The sequence below is a fragment of the Salvia splendens genome, chromosome 6 (genome assembly GCF_004379255.2).
Source record: "Salvia splendens isolate huo1 chromosome 6, SspV2, whole genome shotgun sequence".
Lineage (NCBI taxonomy): Eukaryota > Viridiplantae > Streptophyta > Magnoliopsida > Lamiales > Lamiaceae > Salvia > Salvia splendens.
In genome coordinates this window covers 17,606,561-17,622,375 of record NC_056037.1, presented here as the reverse complement: position 1 = coordinate 17,622,375, position 15,815 = coordinate 17,606,561, and the positions used below count along the sequence as shown (strand labels likewise).

General features: G+C 38.8%; 4 protein-coding genes across 4 annotated transcripts; 1 reads left to right on the top strand and 3 right to left on the bottom strand.

Moving 5' to 3' along the window:
- Positions 1–1,345: 1,345 nt before the first annotated feature.
- LOC121808900 lies at positions 1,346–1,795 on the bottom strand. The gene has a single exon (XM_042209463.1). The coding sequence runs from the start codon at positions 1,793–1,795 to the stop codon at positions 1,346–1,348; it is 450 nt and encodes a 149-aa protein (XP_042065397.1).
- Positions 1,796–2,520: 725 nt separating this feature from the next.
- Positions 2,521–3,352, bottom strand: LOC121808899 (glutathione S-transferase T3-like). Its single transcript, XM_042209462.1, has 2 exons — positions 2,896–3,352; positions 2,521–2,795 (listed from the first exon to the last, which is right to left on the bottom strand). The coding sequence occupies exons 1-2, from the start codon at positions 3,350–3,352 to the stop codon at positions 2,521–2,523; spliced, it is 732 nt and encodes a 243-aa protein (XP_042065396.1).
- Positions 3,353–7,340: 3,988 nt separating this feature from the next.
- LOC121806563 (30S ribosomal protein S6 alpha, chloroplastic-like) lies at positions 7,341–9,149 on the top strand. The gene is made up of 2 exons (XM_042206666.1): positions 7,341–7,755; positions 8,730–9,149. Exons 1-2 carry the CDS (start codon positions 7,417–7,419, stop codon positions 8,967–8,969), a joined length of 579 nt encoding a protein of 192 aa, XP_042062600.1. The 5' UTR covers positions 7,341–7,416; the 3' UTR covers positions 8,970–9,149.
- Positions 9,150–9,912: 763 nt separating this feature from the next.
- On the bottom strand, positions 9,913–14,557 carry LOC121809687 (sodium/calcium exchanger NCL-like). The gene is made up of 7 exons (XM_042210444.1): positions 14,092–14,557; positions 12,882–13,067; positions 12,137–12,318; positions 11,404–11,549; positions 11,066–11,300; positions 10,691–10,993; positions 9,913–10,302 (listed from the first exon to the last, which is right to left on the bottom strand). The coding sequence occupies exons 1-7, from the start codon at positions 14,468–14,470 to the stop codon at positions 10,054–10,056; spliced, it is 1,680 nt and encodes a 559-aa protein (XP_042066378.1). The 5' UTR covers positions 14,471–14,557; the 3' UTR covers positions 9,913–10,053.
- Between the last annotated feature and the right edge of the window lie 1,258 nt (positions 14,558–15,815).

The following is a 15,815-nucleotide window of genomic DNA, read 5'->3' as shown; positions in this document are numbered from 1 at the left end:
ATATTCATCCAACCCAATCATATCCATTTTCATGGTTTATCAATGACCACCCAACCACACTATTAAATATTTTGTTTTCTATTATTTTTTAATAATAATATTATTAAACGAATAGTATTTATTACTGCATAATAAAATTTATAAAAAAACAAAATAAATGACAAACTAAAAATTATAAAGACAAACTTAAAAAACATAAATTACAATAATTGAAATACGAAATTAAAAATACATAATTGGTGCTCATACATAAGATGAAAACTAGACATTCAATTGCAATTGTCGAATTTTGCCCATATATGCTCAATCAAATTGTTTAGCAGAGCTTTGTGAGCTTCTCTGTTCAGAAGTTGGGCTTTATTTCATGTAAGAAGCTAGACTCGAAATCCTATTCGTAGAATATATGAAATCATTATTCTCATCTCCATTTTCATTATCACAACTACTTTGTCCAAGTCGATCTTGAATAAATTCTGCAGGATAACAATAGTTCGAATACGTGCTTCTTTCGTCTTCCACTATCATATTGTGCAAGATTATTCAAGCAATCATTATTTTCCCCATAATATCACGATCCCAAATAAGAGATGGATATTTGATAAAAGCAAAACGAGCTTGCAAAACACCAAAAGCTCGCTCAACATCTTTTTGCGCGGACTCTTGATGTTTTTTATTTTAAAATTAACTCCTATATAAGGGAGAAAATTACAAATAAACTCCTATACTATAGATAGGAGGAAATTACAACTGATGTCAAGAGGGCTCGAACTCGGCACCTCATGCAATAATGTCTAAGCTCCTTGCCGCTAGGACAAAGGCTCTGGACATGCGGACTCTTGATGTTGAGCAAACAACTTGTGCTTCATCGTTTGTGGACCTGGAACAGATTTGACAAATGCTGCCCATTGAGGATATATGCCATCAGTAAGATAATACCCCATATTTTTTTCGTGGCCATTTACTATGTAATTGACCTTCGGTGCTTGACCTTCCAGAATATCATAAAAAACAGGAGATTGATCAAGCACATTAATATCATTTCTCGAACCTGGAGTTCCAAAAAAAGCATGCCAGATCCACAGATCTTGAGATGCTACTGCTTCCAAGATGATTGTCGGACTCCCGCTACTTCCGGCATATTGTCCAGCCCATGAAGTGGGACAATTTTTCCATTCCCAATGCATGCAGTCAATACTACCCAACATGCCTGGAAACCCACGTTGTTCTCCAATATGCAGAAGTCTTGCCAAGTCTTCTTCGGTGGGCTTTCGCAAGTACTCATTGCCGAAGTTAGAAATTACACCTTCAACGAACTTGATGAGAGATTTGCCAATGAGTTGTGCGCTCATTCTCCAATATTTCGCAAGTCAGCCTCCGCCCCGTAGGCCAACATCCTCATCGCTATTGTACATTTCTGAATTGCAGACATACCAAGCCGACCAGTAGCATCACGCTTTTGCACAAAAAAGTTGTCGGTCTCGATGAGTTTGTTCATTATTTTTTCGAACAAAGGTTTTCGCATGCGATACCTTGTTCGAAAAAAATGTGGAGGATTGATTGGATCTTCAGAAAAGTACTGCTCGAAAATAGTATCATGACCCTCCTCGCGTTTTCTTTCAATGTATCTCCTTCTAGCTCTAACCGTCTGGGTTGTAGGTTTTGAAGACAGGGTTGTTGGCCAAATAGCTATATCCTCGATTAGTTGATCGAGTTGCTGATTTTGTTCAACAATTTTTTCTTCCCATTCATTGTCTTCAAGAAGATTGGAAGCTTCAAAATTAGAACTTGACGACATTTTTTAGGGAGAGTTGGCTCAATACTTGTGAGAGGATTTGTGTGTAATTTTCATGAAGCATATATGTAAATATATAGAAGTTATTTGTTGAGCATAGGATTCCACCACTATCACATGGGATGTCATTGGATTCCACCACCACTTGTGATAGAGAGTGACTTGTAATCTACTCAAACTTTGGTTTTTGTGATCACATGAGATGTCATTGGATTCCACCACCACTTGTGATAGAGAGTGACTTGCAATCTAGTCAAACTTTGGTTTTTGTGATCACATGGGATGTCATGGGATTCCACCACCTCTTGAGATAGAGGGTGAGTTGTCATCTAGTCAAACTTTGATTTTCGTGATCACATGAGATGTTATTGGACTCCACCACCACTTGTGATAGAGTGTGAGTTGTCATCTAGTCAAACTTTGATTTTTGTGATCACATGGGATGTCATTGGATTCAACCACCACTAGTGATAGATGGTGATTTGTCATCTAGTCAAACTTTGATTTTCGTGATCACATGAGATGTCATTGGATTCCTCCATGACTTGTGAGCACATTTCATCTATTCATGCTTTGATTGAAGGGCTTATCACATAAACTGGAAGTTACATAAGCAACAGAAAATAAAGGTTACATACTAAGCAACGAAAATTGAAGATTACATACTAAGCAACAGAAGTTGAAAGTTACATACTAAGAAACATACATTGAAAACAGATAAACTACGATCACTTCCCAAACAATTCTGCTATTATATCGCGTTTCACATCTTCTTCTTCTGGAGTTAAGTCCCTCCTAGCTATCAGCGGAGTAAGGATAGCTGCCTTGATGTTTCGTTCCTGAATATCACTAGCTGCCTTGATCTTCTGTTCCTGAATATCACATTCCCTTTCACGTGTGACTCTCATTTCACGTAGTGCTGCAGTGAAATCATTAGGAACTGTACATGATGGTGTTGCAACTTCTTTGTCTTTTCCTTTTAGCCTTAGCCTTAGCTTTATCTCTTCCAATAGGACGTTGTAATGTTGAAGAAACACTCACAGGTGTGGAGTTGATTTGAGGTCCTCCCTCCTAACTAGTCCTCTGCCTTTATGAGTTTCTACGACTTTCTTCAAGGCTGTCGTCATCTGGCTGGAATCGCGATGAACCGGTGCTATTCAACTTCAATTTCCACTTGGGATTGTGTCGCATCACGCTCTCAAACACCTTATGGTGAGTAAACTTACTCTTACCATAGATTTGTTGAGCGGCTTTCTCCATGTCCTCATTAGATTGGCCGCTCATAGCTCGATCGTGCGCATGCTTGTATGCACCAATCCACTTGGAGACATTTGTGTTGAGTCGTCTGTAGCGCTGTCTCAATGACTCCAAACTCTTTTGTTCGCCCATTGTTGGATTTTCTTTTCTTGTTTTTTCATATTGATCAAGAATATTTTCCCATAGATTCACACTAGTTCGGTTGGTGCCAACAACTGCATTTATGCTGATGAAACACCAAGCAGACATTAGTGCGATGTCTTCTTGCTCACTCCAACCATGTGGAGCGTTTGAAGCATTCATGTTAGTTTGAAATTGGCTAGAATTTGGAAAATCATCAAAGCTAAGGAAATAATCTTGGGAAGGATTGAAAGTTTGGGAAGGATTGAAATTTGTGTTGAACAAATGTGTTATAGATGATGAAAAATTATAAATTTTGGTTTAATTTTTTTAATTTTTTAATATAATATATAAAAGATATATCATTTTTTTTTAAATATCAACCAATGAAATTGTGCCATGTGGCACAATATCATTGGCTGATTCATGAATTCATTTGGGAGACCATTCGGTCGCTGGTTGCCAACCAGCCGACCATGGTTGAGGAGAGAGGCACACCATTATTTTAATTCTTTTTTTTAATTGTAAATGTGACATGGAGGTCGACCAAACTGACCGATAAACGTGGTCTGAGAGACTGAGAGGGCTGTGAGAGGAATGTGAGGTTTGCTGATGATGTGGCAGAAGGAATTTTTGGAATGACCGAGAGCTCTCTCTATTATGAATCCTCTAAAAAGCAATAAAGGAAGTCCAAATGAAGTAACATTTGTGAAAATAAATATTTATCTATTTTTACTATATTGTTTTGTGTACGACTAATTATATTTTAATCTATTTTACTAATTTAATCAATTATTTCTTTAATTCTTAATAAATATAGATTATCATTTTATTACATATTACTATCCATTAATGAAAAATTAAATATGAATAGAGTTTAATCAAATACTCCCTCCGTCCCACAATAAGAAAATTAAAATGAAGGCCCAATATGCCAATTAAAAAATGAAAGCCCAATATACGAAGAATTAAACACTAGATTAATGTGAATCAATGAGGCATTTCAATCGTAAGAAAATAGAATACCACTTTCAAATGATCCATTACCATAACAATAAAACGTACACGGTCGTCTAGTGTATAAAACAGTGATAAAGTATTTGTTTCTTATACACACCTCTACGGTTTTGAACACGTGGCTTTGTTGCTTGCCGTTAACTATGAAACAAATATATTATTTCAATCAGTGAAACAAAAATCAAGTATTGTGATTCCGAAAAGATTTAAGCCACATAAAAAATCTAATAAATTTTTTACTATCATTAATCAATCCGCTCAGATTCAAGAAATCGAATTTGGACTAAATTAAAATCACAAAGTCCAGGTTTAGAAATTACTAGCATTCAAAGTGCGGGACGATCTCACCGTTGGTCGATGAGCGGTTTGATCGTCCCCAATTGCAGTACAACCGCCGATCAAGGCGCTTCGTCCATGCCTGACATGTTGTCCGCGGCGGCGTGACCGATCTCACGTGTTTTTCATTTTTTTATTTTACATTTTACTTTTCAACCTCTATTTATATATACACTCCATTTTTACCATATTCTATTCACTTATCACCATTCTATTTCGCTTATATTTTTCTCATGTTTTTATTTTTATTTTTGACTTTCTTTTCTGTTGTAGCTGTTTTTTTACGATTAAGTACATTTGTTTTTTGTCATCAATATAATTTATTTTGTTATTTTACTTTAATTGCAAAATTTTCTAAATATATAAAAATCGAGTTCAAATACCTTGAAATTAAGGTCATCCGCAACGCTGTCTCTTAACCGTCTCAACCCTTAACTATTCATGGGTCCCACTGTACTTTTCACTTCATCTCTTAACTAACAGACAGAACCTGCAACCCTCCATCTCTTATCCGTCTCTTAACCATCTCTTAACTTACTATTCATTCAATTTCATTTTTTATTTTTTTTCCTACAAATTCAATTAATAAAAAACACACTTCATTAAATAAAATAAAAATACAACTTAAAATCCTAAAAAATACATAATTAAATTCGTGGCAAAATAAATAAAAATATATAATTTAAAATACAATTTTATAGAAATTAAAAAAACTACTCCGCCGGTGAATCATCTCCTGAAGGCGGTGGCGGTGCACTCAAGCTACCTGGAGGCGGAATACCAATTTGTCTTGACATATACTCAATTCCGGCAAGATGGGCTTGGTATTGTGGAGGCGTCATGCGGGAAGTGTCCGCCATTGTGGCGGTCAAGTACATGGACAATAGGGTGTTCGAGCCCGAGCCCGCCTGGCTAGATTCGCCTCGGCCCTTCCTTCCTCTAGCCGCCTTCGCCGCCTTGGTCCCTTGCGGCCGACGGTGCACACGGGAGGACCCCTCGGCATCGTCTGTCGTGCCCTCAACCTCCTGCGAGGCAGCCTCTTGTGCGGCGCTGCCCGAACCGCCCCCACTAGACGAGTATTGGCCACCCGCCGTGTGCTTCGTGCGCTTTGAGGTCGAGCCCGAGCTGGACCGCACACCGCCGGCCCACCTTTCCTCGTCTTTGACGGCCTCCCAGACATCGACATGTCTGAATTCTTTGTCGGTGTCGTCGAAGTAGACTCGCAAAGCCGATCTCAGAATGTCGGCTCCCGTGGCTCCGCTTTGGTAATGAGCCTCTTCGTTCTTATAGATGCCGCAAAATTTTTTGACCTCTCTGTCGACTCGGTCAAAGTGAGCGCGGAGCATCTTCAATGTGCGGCGGCGGGACCCTCTTGGTTTGATCTCGCTGTAGGCCTCGGTGACCTTTTCCCAGAAGCATTTCCTGGATTGTTGATTTCCGATGATGGGATCGTACGAGACGCTGATCCAGACGTTGTACACCGCCATCGTGTCCTTGCGGTTGTACGGATGCCGGCCTACATCCTCATCCTCCTCGGCCGCCTCCGTCTCTTCCTCCACGGCGTCGAATGCCCTGGAGCTTCCACTTCCTCGTCCTCCTTCCGGATGGGGTTCATCAGGATAATCCTCCCGAATTTGGGATAATCCCTGCGAATACCTTGGGGCGGAGGGTCGAGTGTATGCATCCACATCAAAATGGGGTGGTTGGTACCCCGGCGTCGACGAGCCCTGGGTGCCCGGCGTAGACAAACCGGAACCGGAACCACCCAACACGTTGTACATGCCCCTCAGTCGCCAAACGCGTTGATGTCAAACCCGCCGGAGCCGCCACCGCCAGAGTTTCCGTCGCCGGACATTTTGTGATGAGAGGTTAGATGAAAATTGGAGAGGAAATGGAGATGATTTGGAGGATTTGATGTGTATTTGTGTGTGAAATGAGAATGAAATAGAAGTATTTATAGAGTAGAAAAAAATTTTAAAAATTAAAAAAAGGAAAACAGTCGAAAAACAGTAATTACCGTTTTTGATTTTTTATTTATTTATTTATTTCATTAAATTTGATTTTTTTAAAAAAATGATTTATTGCGTCTGCGTGACGAAGCCTACTGGTGGGCCGACGAGTGGGCTTCACGCATGGTGCCGGAGCGCGCCACGTCGCGCAAGCACGTGGCGAGACAGCCCGCGAGGTGTCTCGGTGGGACGGGCGTCTCGGCGAGACCGGGACGAGACGGGGCGCTGCAACGCGTCTCGCCGCCGTCTAGTCTCGACAGGACGAGATACGAGCCACCCGCGAGACGCGTTGCGGGTGGGCTAAAGGTGTTGCAAATGTCATCATATAGTTAGACATCCAAGAATCAATAATCATAAAGTGGGGATTTAAGGATTCTTATTTTTTTCATAAATGTTAATTGTTGATTAATTTATGAGAGCTAATTTTGGTCAGTGCAAAGTTGAATTTGTGACTATACATAAATAAATAAATAAATAAAATAAATGTAATCTAAATTTAGCAGAGAATTTGATATGTAAACACATGGATGTCGTTCGGTTGTCATGACTAATATCATGAGACTATCCATCTAAGATTAAGTTGTGGAATTATTTTAGTTGGAGGGGAGGCTATGACTAATTATCATAAGACTATCCATTTAGGATTAAATTAAAGAGTTCAATCTTATGAACCAAACAAAATACATATTTAATCATGAGATTTAATCTTGTCAATCAAACCCCTGTAGACTATTAGTACGGCGCTTTTAGTTTCTAGTTTGAGAAGTCGCGAAACGGACAACGTTTTTAACAAAACAAGAGATTCACAAACCCAACAAAAGCCCATTTCCCTCTCTCTCTCTCTCGCTCGCTCGCTCGATCTCTCTGGTTTCGGAGAAACCAACAATGGCATCATCAGCTTCAATCTCTTCCTCTTCATCCACTCTCTTCAAATCGCGAACCTCTCACCTCCACTCCTCGTCTTCCTTCCTCACCTTCAAATCCAAAATCCCTATTAAAATGCCGCTTCTGATAAAACCCCTGCGAGCAGTCAGAGCAGAATTCGACATGTCCTTTTTCGCAACCGATTTAGGCGCACCGCCGCCGATCGAGGGGTTCGCCGATCTGGACAGCAAGGAGGAGCCGGAGTGCCCGCCCGGCCTCCGCCAGTACGAGACCATGGCTATATTACGCCCTAACATTTCCGAGGACGAGCGCCTCGCCTTCATTGACAAGTACCAACAGGTAACAATTTCTTCTTCATTCGCCTCAAAATTTGTGTATTTCTGTTGCTGCTGCTTGGATTTTTTTAAATTATTGAGAATGTTGTGTGCTTGTTGGGAATTTGGAGAGAAATTGAGCATCGTTTGTTTATTAATTGATGATTAAAGCTAGTTTTGAAGGAGATGTAGATGGGAAAAATTCATCGGCCTAATTAGGGTTTATCGATAACACCGTAGATTGTATTTTAATGAGGAAGAAGATGGATTGTGGTGTAGGCAGTGTCCGTGAGTTGGTCTAGTGGTAAATTGGTAATGTCCGATGCCAAAGGTCCCGGGTTTCTATTCATTTACCGATAAAAGAAAGATGGAACGTGGTGGGCAGTAATCAAGTTGTGTAAGTTTCAACATATCCAACAGTCTTCCAAACTTTAATCCTCCAAACTTAGCGATGGATTTGCCCATACTACTTTTATCTATCCCAACTACTCCCTCCGTTTCCTAAAATTAGGAACTTTGGAAATGGCACGAGTTTGAATGCAAAATTGATTGAGTAAGAGAGAGGAAGGGAAAACGTAGGGGAACTAGTGTTAGTGGGTTGCGGGGTCCGTTTCCTAAAATGGAGAGTTTCTATTTGTAGGAAACATACTAAAAAGGAAAGAATTCTTATTTTTAGGAAACGGGGGGAGTATAAGCTGAAGTGCTTAGTGGGTTCAATACGACTCTTAATGTACAGGATAGAAAATTGAGGGGCAGCTTCCGAAAGTAAACGAGATAGAGAAAATTGTGTGCCAGTGATCAGCAATCGATTTGAGGCAGCTGAGTGAATTTAGCTTAAACTGGAACGAAATAATGGATCCACTCCTGCGAGTTGGTGTTGTTGAATGTGCAGATCAAAGCAGAGAATCTGTTAGAAAGGAACTGAATTGCTCTGTGATTTCTCTAGGATGTTAGATCGAATTATTTTGTGTATTGGATTCTCACTCTGCTTTTGCGCAGTTGCTCTCTGCAGGTGGCGCTATGCATGTGGAGTTTTTGAACAAAGGGGTGCGCCCACTTGCTTACAGCATCAAGAAGAAAAACAAAGCTGGAGAGACCAACATTTACTTGGACAGTATTCAGATTCTCGTCACTTTCTTCACCAAGCCTGACTCAGTCTCGATTATCGGGGAAACCCTACAAAGAGACGATGATGTTATCCGGTCATCCACTTTCAAGATAAGGAAGAGGAAGTATTAGGGATCAAGCCAAGTATGCTAGGTTTTGATGTGAAAGGCTTCGTTTTTGCTCTCGTCTTGTGAAAGGTTTATTTGTTTTTTTTCTCGAATCTCCACACTAGTTTGAGTTTGGCTGGATATAGAATTAAATCTTGGGAATTCGTTTTTTTATGAATGCATGTGGATGAAGGTGCAAGTAAAACTCAATTAGTCTAAGATAAAACTTTTATAAATTCGTTTTATAGTGACAAACTCAATTGTCTGTGCAACTTTTATAAACTCGGTTGTCTATAATAGAATGTTATTAAGATTAAAAAATAAAATTGAAAAAATGCTCTACTTTACAGAGATAAAATTTATATATTTATTTCTAGGCATATTAAATATTGGGATATTGGCACCTAATATCATGAAATTTTTAAAAAGTTGGATTTTTCTCACGAACTTTGAAATTAGCAAATAATATCACGAACTTTAGCTTGAGTTATTTCCCACCAATAATTTCGGGTGATATTAATAGATTGAAGAACAAATTTGGAGGGTGTGCTTCAAAAAAAATTATTCTAAAAAATTTAAAAACTTAAGCTCTCGAAGTTATTGTCGAGAAATTACGAAAAAAAACAAATCCGTATCATGATATTACTAGCCGGAATTTTTTCATTAGTAAGAAATAACAAACTCATAGTAAAGTTTATGGTATTATTTACCAATTTCAAAGTTCGTGGAAAAAACACAATATTTTGAAAGTTCCATGATATTAGGTGCCAATATCCCTTAAATATTTCACTATAATAAACCAATTTCTGTATACATGCACATCAAACTCACTTTTTTTCTGTATATATGCACATCAAACTCACTTTGTTACTTCCAATACAAGACCATTTTATCATAGCTTGTATTGCATTAGTACTTCCGTATTTAAGTTAGTTGATTATCAAAGGAAGTAAATATGAATGGTTTCATGTGAAAATAACAAGCGCCTGAGAAATGAGGCACAAGACTTATTAATAAACAACAATTACTACACATCCACCCCAGATGAATTTTAAATAAAGGTGTAAATTATATGGGAAAAATGGTGGTGGAAGCATCATCATAATAATCTACGACCACCCGAAGACGAAGTCGAGAACATATACAAGTGCGAGGGAGATTGGATAGAGCGCGAATGCTACCAGAGATGTCCACAATGGGAAAGTGGTGCGGGTGCTCGCAAACACCCCCATCACGATGCACACCAACAGGATCACCAGAACCTCCGACGAGAAGTTCCACTCCAACCCTCTCACGTAAACCAGAGCCAAGAACACCGACAGGCACAGTACGTTGTTCATTGTCACTGCTCCATATAACTGGAACAAAACCAACAATCTATCCATGTCAGGAACAAACCACAGTACACAGATACATTGATCAGGCTGTCTTTTACCATATACTCCTTCCGCCCCGTCCCTTAAAAATAGAAATTCTTTCCTTTTTGGTTCATCCCCTAAAAATAGAAACTTTTCTTACTTCACCAATTTTGCATTAAAACTCATGTCGTTTCAAATGTTTCTATTTATAGGGGACGGAGGGAGTACTAGTTTTACATAATGGGTGCTGGATATCTTTATCAAGGACATTGATTCTCAAAGCAAACGAGTTAGTATTTAGCTTATCGTAAGTATCTATCGCACATTTAGCAAACAAGACCCGCCTCACATAACACACAATGCTGCGGAGAATGAGAACTCAACATACCTCTGAGAATGTCAAAGAGGCAGATCTTAGCTTCTTTCTGCTAGCAAATATAATTGCAGACACCGCCTCACTTGAGTTGGTAGCCAACGGCAGCGCAATAAATGAGATGAAAAAGGTTGGGATGCTTGTGGCTGCAGAAAAACTGTTTACGGCGTCCACCAGAGGGTCGGCAAATGAAGCTGCAATAAGAGTTCCCAGAAGTAACAGAAGTGCAGCTTTAATCGATATCCATCGAGCATTCTCTACGGCCTCACCACTCTCGTCATCTTGGTTTCCCAAAAGAGCATGTTCTCTCCTTGTTTCCTGCCAAAGATGAAAGCCTATCATGAGATAACAACAGACTATATCGGGAATCTAGATTAAATGACACCATACTTCGTGAAAATCGTCTATTGAATTTCTGGCCTCTTGCAGCCATTTCTCAACTCCAGCGACGAACTCGTTGAAATCAATTTTTGAGTCGAGAGAAGTATCAAAATCCTTGAGCACTTTGTCCACTATTTCATTCTCGTCAAAAGTTATCTCATTAAAATGGATTCCAATAATTAGAGCTTTTAGCTCTACACGTGATAGGATTCCATCACTGTCATCGTCAATCCTTGTGAAGATCCTACAATACCATATCATATATCAATCAAGGGGAAGAAGCAAAATGCTAAACCACAAGTGCTGAAAGAGATAGCCAGCACAACATGTGACAGTCCCAAACTTACTTCTTCAATACAACTTTATTAGGTGTTCCATCTGCATTGCAAAGCTTTCCCAAAGGATCCGAATCAAAATGCTTTAGGATTCCTGCCATGACATGCTTATGCTTTACATAAGAAAGCTTGCGCTTCTGAATCCAGGGCTGGAATACCTGCAAAACAGGTTCAGATGAACGTTAGCTGATTTTCAAACAAGCATTCAATCATTTAGCAAATTAACCCTTATAAGTTTCAACAGTTAGTTGCCATGTTATGCAGTTTTCAGCTCACTAGCATCTAAAGGCTCCACAGCATACGTGCAATACAGTGGCTCCCAGAGAACTTAAAATAGTGTTGTTTTGGGATCCAGAGGTAGAAATTCACAATGAACTTATAGATTGAACTCTGGCAAACATTCTTCAAAATAGTGTTATTACTTGACTTCCCTAATTGAAAATACACCAACTGATCTTTTGCTATGCTTTCAATAACAGTAAGATGTCACAGGAAGCCTATTCATTCACATTTGGGTTGAAGTAAAATATAGAACATGATGGTTCTGAAATTCAATAAGTTCTTGGAAGTTCCATCAATCAGAATTCAGTTAATCACCTCAATGAAAATAAAGAAGAACAAGAATTTTGGAAGTTTCCCCTAGGATTTTGAAGCATGGCCCTGAATCCAGACTAAGCCCTTGCTACAATGAATGCCAAATTCGAAACTAGTATAATATGCTATGAAGATGCAATGAGAAAAATACCTGGTAAAGGCAATAGGAAAGTAGTAGCCCAACAGAAACAATAAGGGCAATCAAAACAACCAAATGCCTTCCAGAGTTAATGTTCAAAACTTGCGGCAGTTGGACAACTACAAAGGGGATAACAGATATAGCCATGATAATCCCTGCGTAGCTTGTCCATATATCCGTGCAAACGCCAGATCCTGTATGGACCAATCCATCATTGTATGATGCATGTGTTCACGAAATTGCCCACAAATGACACAAATGCTTATATCACAACTTTCGTGTTGATCAGCATATTTTATTTATAGGATTGAAAGTATAGTTCTTTTTCTTTCTAGTCAAAGTACATTCTCCATATCCTTTGACTTTTATTTCACAGTTCAGTTTAAAAAACATGTGTATTTCTTCGTTCAGAAGGTGGGTGGAATGTCCTGACGATGATAGTGGATGACAAAGCACCTGAATGGTTCGCAAAAGATAAAATCCCCTGATTGTTTTTTCTTATTAGAAGAAAAGAGACACTTGAGTGAGTGTGTGTGTGTGTGCGCGCACACACAAACTTGAAAGGCTGAGAGAACTAGAGCAGAAAACAGTTGCAACAGATGCACAAAACAAGCATGACATGTCAACTGGAAACAAGAAAGTGTGTGCATGAACATAATTGTTGATTTCCGGTTGAAGTTTATGGTTTTTCATTTCAGGGCAGGGCATGCACACTACTGTGAAATGTGGGAGCCACAAAAGAAAGACAGAAACCAACCAGTTAAGCTGAAGCCTTTCGTGTCTGTGGAGTCAATGGTCATAGAATTCTCTAAATCGCACTTTCCAACAATTATACAGGTACCCCAAGCTAGAGTAAGAAGCATGACGGTTGAGCCAGCTAGCAATCCCATTCCAACCGATACCTGGCTTTGAGCGATTTCAGGGGTTCCAGAAAGCCCAGAGACTGGATAAGCAACAGTATTATGAGTAGTCAGAAAATGTAACCACGCTAATCATATATGACTGATCTGTAAAAGTGCAAAGTCTGCATAAAGCTGGTATGCAAACAAAGTTTATCAATCTTAATTAGGATTTGATGATCATTTAATACCAATTTCAGCCTGGCTAAATCTGAGTTCCTGTTCCTCAAACAAAGGGGAAACAAACACATAGAATCACTCAGTACTTGCACGCACATGCTATCTCTTCAGTTATTTTTCCTCAAAAAGGCATACTAGAAGTTGGTACCAGTTCACCCCTCACATGTTCAGTTTTTTCGTAGTCAGTATCATAGCATAAATTACTTTCCCTTGAAGTTTTCTCAAACAGCGTCATCCAAATGATTTCATATCCATGAAATGAGAGCGAAAAATTATCTACACATCCAAGCTTCTCCAAAATGCTAAAATAATGTCATATCTGCAGGTGGTGAACCTTTGAATTATTGTAGCATTAGTCTTCGTTTTTGTCTTGATAATTTATTTCAAGTTATAATTCTTTTCACGTCTTCGCTTGCAAAAAATATCTATCACAGCTACATACTTATAATAGAGTACGAAATTAAAGTAAAAAGGTTAAAAAGGATAGGACAATAAGAACACGAGCCCTAGTGGTATGATGTAAACATCCGGAGAAAAAGTAGACACGCACACAATGCATAATGTTTTTGTATTTATATCATCGTCGATTCAGCATAGAGATGTGATATTTCGAAGTAGATCTGCTCCGATTTTCTTTGCGACAAGTGGCTGCGGTTTTCGCATCAGAGAAAACCGGCCCCTCCACCTTGCAGAAGAGGACAGGTCCATGATTTGTGGACCGGTCGGTCATTAAATTCGAGAAAATAATTTATATTTTAAATCTATAACGATCAGAACGCATGTTAATTACGATTAGTTCAGTAAAAAATTCACACTCACCAAACCAAATTTCACGAATCGGCTTTGTAAAATTGAAGCTCAACATAAACAGTAAAAAATTGAAGTTACCGAGAATAAGCAGTGCATCAGGAAGCGCTCCGAGGATCGGAAGGAAGAGGCCGCCGACGATTCCAGGTCCGAGCAGCTCGAGCAAGAGCTCACTGCCGGCGGAGAGATAGGTCGCGGCGAGGAACATGAGGTATCCGTAGACCAGAATGAGGAACAAGCTTCCGATCCCGGAGGTGGTGCAGGGCATGAAGCCGTAGGTCTGCTCGCAGGCCTCATCGGCGGCGTGGAGGCGGAGGAACGGGGCGGAGGAGACGCCGTCGGAGATGAGATCCGATGGATCGGAGATGAGGCGAGCGTAGGCGCAGCCGCAGAGGAGTAGGAACGCGAGGAAGGTGGTGAGGAGGTTCGGCTTGGGTCGGAGCTTGAGAGCAGCGGCCATGGCGGTTAGATCGGAGTGTGTGAGTTTGAGTGTGTGTCAGTGTGCGTTGGTAGAGCTGATAAGAATGATGGATATAGCGTTTTTGCCGTGTTGTTGAATTTAGTAAAGGCGTTTACTTAAAAAATTCAAGATTTGGACGCGCGTAAATCATCTAACCGAATTCCATAATTAGTTAATTCAGCTGCCACATGGCATGGGATTACTCTACTTGAACTATCTAGTAACTATCAAATTTCAATATTGAGCAAATAAAATAAAATATCTTCCCACCTATAAAATCAACAATAATGTCGATTCATTGTTGATTTTATTTCAATATACACGCTACTATTTTAATGATTATATCCTAAAAATAATGTGCCACCATCCAAACTACACAACAGTTTTAGATTTTACTATCCATTTCCTTGTCTTCGGATGTCTTCATTTCCATGCATTTGTCAATATAGTAGAGGTTTAGTTCCCTACCGTGCCCATTGATTGATGCACGAACACATTCCTATAGCGCGTGTACGTAAAGCGTGCACTATTCAGTCGGGTAGCACCAGTGGCGTATGCAGACTTTTTGGATTGGGGGTGCGAATTTTATGTAAAATACTACATCCGTTCAATAATAGATGGCACACTTAAGTAATGGTACGAGTTTTTAGATGATGTTATTTTATGTGTTAAGTAGAGAGAGAAAATAGTATATTCATATTAACGTGAGAATGAACTTTTCTTAAAAAATGAAATGTGACATTTTTGTGGGATAAACTAAAAATAAAAGTATGACATCTATTATGGAACAGAGAGAGTACAACATATTTAAAATAAAATATTATTTAAAATAGCATCTTACAATAATATTCAATTTTTAAAGTCATTTTATAGCATAACTAAACTTAGAGTTAATATAACCATAGAACAAAAAAATAAAAAGTGTAACTAGCTGAATTTCTAATTTCATACTAAAGAAGTAAAATGTTCATTATAAATAAATAAAATGAAACTACCAATATCTAAAATAAAAAATAGAAAAAAAAATCATACACATACATTAAAAATATAAATGAGAGATAAAAAATAATCAAATATAATAGTACTACCTAATATTTATAAATCCTACCTAAAATATGCAAACATAAGAACAAAGTACTTGTACCTAAATTATATAATAAAAGAAAAAAACTATACTACTACTACTTTAACAAAAGGGCAGGAAAAAGACCATAAGAACACTTAACATTTTTGAAACCTGTGCGAAAGTGCTTCAGCAACCACTAGAACACTTAACATTTTTGAAACCTCAATATAAATATTACTATAAGAACACATTATCTTGGGGGTATAGTTGTCCCCCCTT

What these genes read in the sequence shown, in the direction of transcription:
- LOC121809687 (XM_042210444.1), bottom strand. Translation starts at nt 14,470, where the DNA reads ATGGCCGCTGCTCTCAAGCTCCGACCCAAGCCGAACCTCCTCACCACC. An exon ending in GAAAGGCTTCAGCTTAACTG is followed by an intron (nt 12,319 to 12,881) that starts GTTGGTTTCTGT and finishes TGGTCCATACAG; the next exon opens with GATCTGGCGTTTGCACGGAT. An exon ending in CCTCTTTGACATTCTCAGAG is followed by an intron (nt 10,303 to 10,690) that starts GTATGTTGAGTT and finishes GTTTTGTTCCAG; the next exon opens with TTATATGGAGCAGTGACAAT.
- LOC121808900 (XM_042209463.1), bottom strand. Translation starts at nt 1,795, where the DNA reads ATGTCGTCAAGTTCTAATTTTGAAGCTTCCAATCTTCTTGAAGACAAT.
- LOC121808899 (XM_042209462.1), bottom strand. Translation starts at nt 3,352, where the DNA reads ATGAATGCTTCAAACGCTCCACATGGTTGGAGTGAGCAAGAAGACATC. An exon ending in CGACAGCCTTGAAGAAAGTC is followed by an intron (nt 2,796 to 2,895) that starts GTAGAAACTCAT and finishes TCCTATTGGAAG; the next exon opens with AGATAAAGCTAAGGCTAAGG.
- LOC121806563 (XM_042206666.1), top strand. Translation starts at nt 7,417, where the DNA reads ATGGCATCATCAGCTTCAATCTCTTCCTCTTCATCCACTCTCTTCAAA. An exon ending in TCATTGACAAGTACCAACAG is followed by an intron (nt 7,756 to 8,729) that starts GTAACAATTTCT and finishes GCTTTTGCGCAG; the next exon opens with TTGCTCTCTGCAGGTGGCGC.